The 9,408-nt window shown below is 36.3% G+C and overlaps 1 protein-coding gene across 1 annotated transcript; it reads left to right on the top strand.

Moving 5' to 3' along the window:
- Positions 1 to 2,813: 2,813 nt before the first annotated feature.
- On the top strand, positions 2,814 to 7,063 carry Phum_PHUM515380 (tyrosine kinase receptor, putative; the record flags this gene model as incomplete). Its single annotated transcript, XM_002431158.1, has 7 exons — positions 2,814 to 3,195; positions 3,426 to 3,607; positions 5,160 to 5,295; positions 5,397 to 5,894; positions 5,990 to 6,294; positions 6,386 to 6,826; positions 6,959 to 7,063. 7 exons carry the CDS (start codon positions 2,814 to 2,816, stop codon positions 7,061 to 7,063), a joined length of 2,049 nt encoding a protein of 682 aa, XP_002431203.1.
- Positions 7,064 to 9,408: the final 2,345 nt, after the last annotated feature.

Genomic DNA, 9,408 nt, shown 5'->3' with positions numbered 1-9,408 from the left:
TCGAATCTCTTTGTGACACGTTCAAGTGGCAGAAGAATATTGCGAAGAATTCGATCGGGGTGTAAAAGACGACGAGATGACGAATTCAGTCTCTCCTTCGGGGGGGGAAAAAAAAGTTAAAAATGAATTTGAGAAAGTGAGAGAGAGAAAGAAAGAGACAGAGAGAGATGGAAAGAGAGAAAGAAAGGGAAAGAGAGGGAGAAAAAGAAAGAGATGGAAAGAGAGAGAGAGAGAGAGAGAGAGAGAGAGAGAAAGAGATGGAAAGAGAGAGAGAGAGAAAGAGATGGAAAGAGAAAAAGAGAGAGAGCGATAGATGGAAAGAGAGAGAGAGAGAAAGATGGAAAGAGTGAGAGAGATGGAAAGAAAGAGAGAGAGAGAGAGAAAGATGGAAAGAGTGAGAGAGATGGAAAGAAAGAGAGAGAGAGAGAAAAAGAATTAATTTTTTGATGCCAAGTCACGGCAAACGCTGCGTTTTTTTTTTTTTTTTGTTTCTCTCCCCGATGGAGAAAAATTTTTTTTTTTACGTAAAAAGCAAAACATTCCGGTATGAAAAAAAATAATTTCCCCGCGAAACATGTTTTTTTTTTTTTTTAGAGAGATCGATTTCATTGCTTTTTAATTGTTTTGTTTTGTACATCTGGAACATTCTCCTCCTCCTCCTACTTTCTCTTCCACTTTTATTCAACCATCATCTCTTCCCGTTCTTCTATTACGTATCCGCCTATCTTCCGTCTGTTCCGTTTCTTTTTTTATTTTATTTTTCTTTTAAACAACAGATGACGACGACAAAAAAAAGGAAAGAAAAGAAATTAATTAAATTTTGAATCGATATCGATCGATCGATGATCGATAATCGATTAATCGATCGATATCCGGTGTGCCACGATTTCATCGTTTCCTTTGGTTGAAAAAAAAAAAGTCAAAATTGAATTTGACGAGTCCGAATTCTTATGACTCAATTCTATAAAAAAAAAATTTAATCAGTCATTCAGCGAGTCAGTCAGTCATTCTGTCATTCAGTCAATCAGTCATTCGAACTGAGCGTCATCACAAAATAAATAATTTTTTTTTTTTTTGGTTTGTTTCAGATTCTGATTTGATAAAAAAAGTGACGGTTAATTTGGGGAATTCCGTTAAAATAAATTGCAATTTAAATTCACGGGAATCATCATCATCATCATCATCATCATCCGTTATCAATTGGTTTAAGGATGATGTTCTCATAATCGGTGAATCCCAGCAAAAAATTAAAATTGCTAAAAATTGGTGAGTTGAGTTTCCGTTTCCTCCCCCCTCTCCCGATTGATAAATAAAAAAATACATTTTTTCGAATTTTTGATTATATTTTATTATTATTATTATTATTATTATTATTATTATTATTATTATTATTATTATTATTATTATTATTATTATTATTATTATTATTATTATTAGTATTAATTGTCTGCTTTTTTTTCAGGTTGAAAATCAAATCGGTTAAATTAACGGATTCCGGTAAATTTTCATGTCGATCAAATGGAAATTCTCAAAGTTTAATTTTAGAAGTCAAAACGAATGATGATAAAATGATGATACCGGAACCGTTGAAAATCAAAACGAAGGCGGCGGTGGAAACGGAAACGGAAACGGGAGGAGTGACGTCACCGGGGAAAAAAATGAAAAATTTATTATTGCAACGTGACGTTCCTTCTACTTCTTCTTCGGACGAAGGAATTCAAGAGGATTCGGGTTTTGTCAACGATGATGATGTTTTATCCGTTTCCGGAACGGAAATACATGCGAAATTGTACGATGCGGAAAAGAATGGGGATAAGACAAAAGGTTTGGGAAGAAAAAAGGAGAAACTTTTTTCCCTTTTTTCGAAAAAAAAAAAATTTTTTTTAAATAGTTTTTTTTTTTGTTTTTCCAGGTTCTTCTCCCATTTTTTATTTGAATCCGGAAAAGGACGAAGGAGGAGGAGGGGAAGAAAACTCGTTGAAAATCGATGCGGAAATCGGAAGTGATTTGATATTAAATTGTTCGAACGGGAAAAATATTTTTAATAATTTAACTTGGCTCGAAAATGACTTTCCTGTCGAAAACGATTTAGAGTCGAGAGAAAAAATATCAGGAGGAGATTCGTTAAAACTTAAAAATGTCATTTTGAATGATTCCGGAAATTACACTTGCATCGTTTGCGACACGAATGATGATTGCGTTAGAAAAACGTTTGTCGTTAACGTTGTTGACGGTAAGTCATAAAAAATTTTCTTTTTTGTTCGATTTCCGGGGATGTATGTGATGTGTACCTGTTTTTTTTCCCCCCAGGTAAATCAAACAAACCTTTGATTTTCAAAGAAATCCCTCAAAACGTAACGGTTTTCAAAGGGGAATCCGCCATGTTTAAATGTTCTTGTCAATCGGAAAGTTCTTGTCGCGTGTTTTGGTATCGCGGCGATAATAAAGACGAAGAGAAAAATTTTTTGGTAAGTTTTGCAACACTGTCGAGGGGGTGGGGATGGGGGTAGGGTAAAAATATTTCCGGGACGAATTGTCGAATGAGATTTTTTTCCTTTTCTTTTCCCAGGTTGAAACAAACGGAAGTGATTTCACATTGAATAACGTTAGCCGAGACGACGAAGGTTGGTACACTTGTAAAATGACGATCGGAAATGATAAAACGGGAGCGAGCGCATCTTTTAATTCTTATCTTCAAGTTGTTGACAGTAAGAAGAATATATTCTGATTGTTTTCGGTTCTCTCCCGTGGGGAGAAAGAGAGAGAAAAGAAATTTAATTTATTAAAAAAAAAAAAACGTTTCAGGTTCCGCCATGCAATCGTTGTCACTCGTACAACCCACGGATTCCGACGATTCCGATAAAGATTTGGATGTACAATCGACGGCGGGATCGTTTAAATCGACCGAATTACGAACGAAGCCAAAATTTACAAAAATGGATCAAATGCACAAGATATGCGTTAAACCCGCTGGTAACATGGTTAAATTAAAATGTCCGGCCGAGGGTAATCCAAATCCGAACATAACGTGGACGAAAGATGGTTTGCCACCCACGAGACACTTGGGCACGATTCGTTATTTCCGCTGGTCGATTGTTCTCGAAGATTTAGTTACGGACGATGCCGGAAATTACACGTGCACGGTATGCAACACGGAAGGTTGCATTGATTTTACGTTTAAAGTCGACGTGATGGGTAAGCACGATTTGTTTTGTTTTTTGTTTTTTTTATTCCCTTTTATCATATATATATATATATACAAACACTTTTCGAATCGATCGATAAACAAACGATTTCGATATGAATGATGATGATGATGATGATGACGTTCGTTGAACGACATTTTAATATTTTGTGAAAGAAGAAATTGTATTTTTATTTTTTTTTCTCTTTCTCTCTCTCTCGTTGGGGGTTTCTGAACGCAGAACGATTTCCACACAGACCCTACATAAAAGAAGGATATCCGAAAAATCAAACGGTTCTCGTTAATTCTGATGCCACTTTCGAATGCGAAGTGTATTCAGATGTTGAACCTTTTGTTCAATGGTTACGATTGTATTCAATACCGTCCGGCTCCGATGAAATACCCAATGGCACTGTTATTCAGGTATTTGATAATACATAAACGCAAAAGAAAACAAAACGATTTTTTTTTTTTTTTTTGGGAAGTTGGTTACCCTGTCTTTACAAAAACTACTTTTTTTTTGGTTGCGGGTTAATATCGCAGTATATACACACGTACGCATTTTCTTTAAATAATTTTCTTTTTTTTCTCAAGTTGGTCACATTGGTTATGGGTCATTGGTGTTGGGTTTGAAGAATTTTTTTATTATTATTATTTTTGTTTGTATTATTTGTCAACGTTTGAAAAATAATTTTTTTCCCTCCCCCTCCTCCTCCTCCTCCCGTTTCGTTTCCGTTTTCTTCTCCTTCTTCTTCTTCTTCTCATTTATAAGAGGAAAAAAAAAAAAAACTCATGTTAATGGATGTGAGATTCTGTTTCATGTAAAAAAAATAAAAAAAAGCTTTTCGATATTTTTGGAATCGAATCAAAAAAAAAAAAAAAAAAAAAACGAAAACAAAAACAAAATTGTTTTGTCGTGGGCTAAAATCAATCAAGGCCAAAATTTTTAATTTAAAAAAATCGAACGGAAATTTTCTGTCGGTTCAATTGAAATGAAAAATTTCCTAATTAAAAATCTCACAGTTTCCGTTTTACTCGATTCCTTTTTTGCCCCCGCCCCTCCCTCCGCCTCCTCCTACGCACTCGTGTCCCGGCGGCCATATTGAATCGATCGATCGATTAAAAATTATTCGCGTGTACGCGTGAGAAGTGCACTCACGCACACGCACACGCCACACGCGTACCACACTAACGAAATTAAAGAAAAAGTTGATAAATTTTTAGAAGTCGTACATCATCGTCCTATATTGACCGAAGCACCGCAAAATAGGACCGCCATTTTAGGGGAAAATGCAACGTTTAGATGTTCGATACTTTCCCATCTTCATCATCACATGGTTTGGGTATCTAAAAAAGTCGACGAAGTTGACAATATGGAAGAAATAAATAATAACACGGTGAAGGTATACACACGCTCATAATCATGTCCTTTGGGTTGCTTGCCTGCCTGCCTGCCTGCCTGCCTGCCTGCCTGCTTGCTTGCTTGCATGCCTAAAAAAAAAAGCCTCTTCGCTTCTTTCGTCGTCGTCGTCGTCGACTACGGAACTTTCGAGAACAGGTAAGACTGAAAGACAAAAAAAAAGAGGTTCGACGACAACGAACGACAGGATAAAAAAAAGAATGAATGAGAAAGGAAGCGAAGGAGGGCGAAAATGAAAAAGATTTTTTTTTTTTTAAATTGTGTAAGGTTGGCACGCATGAAAACGCGGTAATTTAGTTGGCATCACTATTTTCAAAACCTTTTAACTGTTCTTTTTCCGGTAACTTACAAAAAAAAAATTAATAATAATAATAATAATCTTTCTTTTCTTTGAAATTTTTGCGGGCTTTGCTGGGAATTAATTGTTTGATTTAATTAACACTCGCGTAAGTTTTTTAAGTTGGCAACATTTCTTTTTTTTTTTTTTTTTGAATATGCATTGTAGCGATTGATTAAAAAAAAAAAAATTAATAATGATAATAATAATAATTTCAGACTGCCGCCGACAACATGAACGCGGACATTCTCGAAATTTACAACGTGACACACGAAGACGAAGGTTGGTACACCTGCATCGCGGGTAATAGTTTGGGAATGACGTTTGCAAGCGCTTATCTGAGAGTCGTTGATCGTGAGTTTTATTTAGTTTTTTTTTTTTTTTAAACGTTTTTTCATCGAATAATGTTTGATTTCATCATTATTATCATTGTTCGTTTTTTTTTTTTTTTTCAGAAGAAGAAATAAAGGAAGAACATTTGAAAGCGCGAATGACTTTTTCGAATTACGCCGTCATAGCCGTGAGCGTGGGTTTGATGATGATATTCGTCGTGTCGTTTTTCCTTTACTTTTTGAAAATAAAAAGAACGAACAAGCAGAAGATAGCAGAAGCCGCTCTCATGATGAATAAGAAAATAATAGTCGTGGAAAAACAATGTTTGGCCAACGAGGAGTCCAACGCGACGGAACCCCTCATGATGCCCGTCGTGAAAATAGAAAAGCAAAAATTATCAAATTGCAAAACGGGAAACGGAAGCATATTGGGAGTGTCACCGGGAGAACTCATAACGCAATACGAACTTCCGTTGGATGCCGTTTGGGAATTTCCAAGGCATCAACTAGTCATGGGAAAAGTTTTGGGAGAGGGAGCTTTCGGAAAAGTTGTCAAAGCGGAAGCGAAAGGAATCGTCAAACAGGGCGTCACTTCCGTCGTAGCCGTTAAAATGTTAAAGGGTGAGTTTTTTCGAAAAAAAAAAAAAAAAAAACGTTTTATTATCATTATTATTATTATTATTATTATCATCATCATCGTGACGGTTATTTTTCAGATGGTCACACGGATGCGGAAATGATGGATTTGGTTTCGGAAATGGAACTCATGAAAATGATCGGAAAACACATAAACATAATTAATTTATTAGGATGCTGCACGCAAGACGGTCCGCTCTACGTCATCGTGGAATACGCACCCAACGGGAATTTGAGAGAATACCTGAGACAGCACAGGCCGTGTTCGGGATACGAACCTGGAATCGGTACGGGATTAAAGGAAAGGAAAACGTTAACGCAAAAAGATTTGGTATCGTTTGCGTATCAAGTCGCGAGAGGAATGGAATATTTAGCTTCTAGAAAGGTGACACATCCACCGACCTTCCCCCTCTACCTACCCCCCCCACCCACCTAAGGACACACCTTAATTTATTTCTTTCTTGTTTTTTTTCCAGTGCATACACAGAGATTTAGCAGCTCGTAACGTATTAGTCAGCGATAACAACATATTGAAAATAGCAGATTTCGGTTTGGCACGTGACGTACACTGTCATTATTATTATCGTAAAACGACGGACGGACGTCTTCCGGTCAAGTGGATGGCACCGGAAGCTTTGTTCGATAGGGTTTACACGTCACAGAGCGACGTTTGGTCGTACGGAGTTTTACTATGGGAAATAATGACGCTCGGGGGTACGCCCTACCCCTCGGTTCCGAGAGTCGAAAAACTCTTCCAACTGTTACGTAGCGGACACAGAATGGAAAAACCTCCGTGTTGCTCTTTAGAAATATACATGCTAATGAGAGAGTGTTGGAGCTATCAACCCGTCGCGAGGCCGACATTTTGGGAATTGGTTCAAAGTTTGGATACCGTATTGGCGCAAACGGCAAACGAGGTAATGCATAAAAAAAGGGGGGGGAAAAAGGAAAACAAGATGGACGAAAGGTGTTCAATCAATCGTTATTATTAATATCTCTTTCTCTCTCACACTCTCACTCTCACTCACTCTCTCTCTCTCTCTTTTCAGGAATATTTAGATCTCGGTTTGCCTCAAGTCGAAACTCCACAATCGAGTCCCGGAAATAGTGATGATGACGAAAGCAGTTTTCTATCACCGGCTCCTTTATTTTAATTTAATTTTTTTTTTACGATGATGATGATGATGATGATGATGCGTTAAGAGTACAAAAAAATTTTTTGTAAATAGTTTTTTTTAGAAGGAAGAGATTAAGAGAGAAAACTTTTCTTTTTGTTTATTATTAAATGTTATTTGTAAATAATTAACGAATGCAATAACCGGGTAATAAAGGAAGAAGAAGAAGAAGAAGACTTTGAAATCAAGGGAAAAGCTTGAAAGAAAGAGATGGAGAGAACATGGCGAACATGACAAAATGGAGTCAAATATGGCGAATGACGGATGTGTGACATCAGTCGGAAGCGCATGTACGAAACAATCATTCTTATTATTATTATTATTATTATTTTTTATATTTTTTTTCTCGTTTGTCCAAAGATTAATTGCAAGACTGTGTTGTTGATAAATATATACATATATATATATATAATAATAGAAATATTTGTTAAGTTGATTGACTGTTAATGCGGGGGTGGGGGGAGAGGGGAGAGGTTGGAAGGAATTTTTTTCTTTTGTGGTTTTTTTTGAAAGAATAGATAGGGGAGGGGGGGAGGGAAAATGAAACCGGTCGTGTATGATAATAATAATAATAATAAATAAAATAAAATGAATTATTTTGAATGTTTATATATATATATATATATGGATATAACATAATAATTGTCATAAGTAAATTATTATTATTATTATTATTTTGTTTTCAATTCCTTTGTTGAATTATTTTTTTTTATATTAACAAAGGAAATTATTATTATTATTATTTTGTGTATATTATATTTGTATTTAATTTCACATTAGTTTTATATTATTTCTATCCTTATTTATTTATTTATTTTTTTTTTGTTAGACCTGAAGAAATGAATTTTGCACTAACCTCCCCACCCACAGGGAGCGGGAAGAGTGTGGGACTCGGCTGAAGCCACCACCCAACTAAATTTCCTGGATGTGCTCACGCCCCATCCATTCAGGTAACCGCGAATCCAGCACCCGGAGGATTTCCCCCCCGTAAAGTTTCCGGCCGTCCTCGAGCCGCATCCACCAAGTCTGGAAGACTTTTTCCCGTACAACTTTACGAAGCTCGTTCCTCCTCAATCCTCCCCCCACGCGATAGAGTCTTTCCAACGTAAGAAGATTTAGGGAAGGAGTCCTCGACAGACTGCAAGAATCATCCGCGGCAACGTCCCTATAGGCCATTACCATTCTATTCACGCCCGTTAAAGCTGAATTGCCCTCTTCCTGAGAAATATAGACCCCGAAACGGCTTCGGCCCACACCGGAGCGCCATACATAGGAGTGGATCATCTTTACATAGAGTTTCCTAGCATATACCCGGGGTTTGGGCATTAATCTTCCCAAGGACGCGCTGGTCGCCCGGAGTTTAGAGTCGGGAGCAGCCAGGTGTTGCGCGAAAGAGAGTCTAAGGTCACCCCTAGGTATTTCAAGACTCCCCCCACCCTTATCTCGTTTTCCTTCAGCCTTAAAGCCAGATTCCGCGGAAGCGGGTTCCACGAGACTTTCGTTTTCGGTAAGCCTACCCACAGACCGATGCCACGGAAGGCCTCTACCGTGGCACCCAAACCTAATTCGGCCAATTATGGGTCTGCAACAATAATATAGTAATATATGTATTTATTCTCTCAAATATATTATTTAAAAAAAAAATAAAATTTGTTTTTTTTTTTTTTTCCCACCATGCATGTTTGGTTATATCATTCATTTATTCCCATAAAAGAAAAACTTAAAAGAACAGAATTTTTATACAAATTGGGTTATGCAACTGGCAATACGCGAAACCCGACAAATTGCATAACTCAAAAAAGTAAGGCGAACAGAAAAAATCGAAAAAATTCAAAAATCCTTAAAAATTGTGGTTATGCAACTGGCAATACGCGAAAACACGACAAATTGCATAATTCAAAAAAGTAAGGCGGACGAAAAAAAATCAAGAAAAATGAGTGAAAAATTGGTTCCGAGTATCAGTAAAACATAATATTTAGGAGGTCTCAATTTTTCGATAGTTTCGTTTCGCTTCAACGCCTTGCATTTAGAGTATATGCAATTTTCAATACAATTTTTAACCAATGGCGTGCTTTGTATACATAATGAGAAATTAATGGCGCTCGCCATTCTTACTCGTGATTGGTCAGAAAAAAAATCCCATATTTTTCATGTTTAACTTATGTATTAAAAGGAATAAAATTTAAATAATAAAATAACTATACTTTAAAGCAAAATTATTTTTTGTAAATATTTAATAAGAGTAAGAATATATATTGTTGTGATCACTTGAACAAATGTTCATAATTTTATTTTATTTATAAATAATAACATTAGAACTATGG

Source organism: Pediculus humanus, genomic scaffold (genome assembly GCF_000006295.1).
Source record: "Pediculus humanus corporis 1103172108281 genomic scaffold, whole genome shotgun sequence".
In the NCBI taxonomy this organism is placed as follows: Eukaryota; Metazoa; Arthropoda; class Insecta; order Psocodea; family Pediculidae; genus Pediculus; species Pediculus humanus.
The sequence above is the reverse complement of the archived record's forward strand: the minus strand, read 5'-3'. Positions and strand labels throughout refer to the sequence as shown.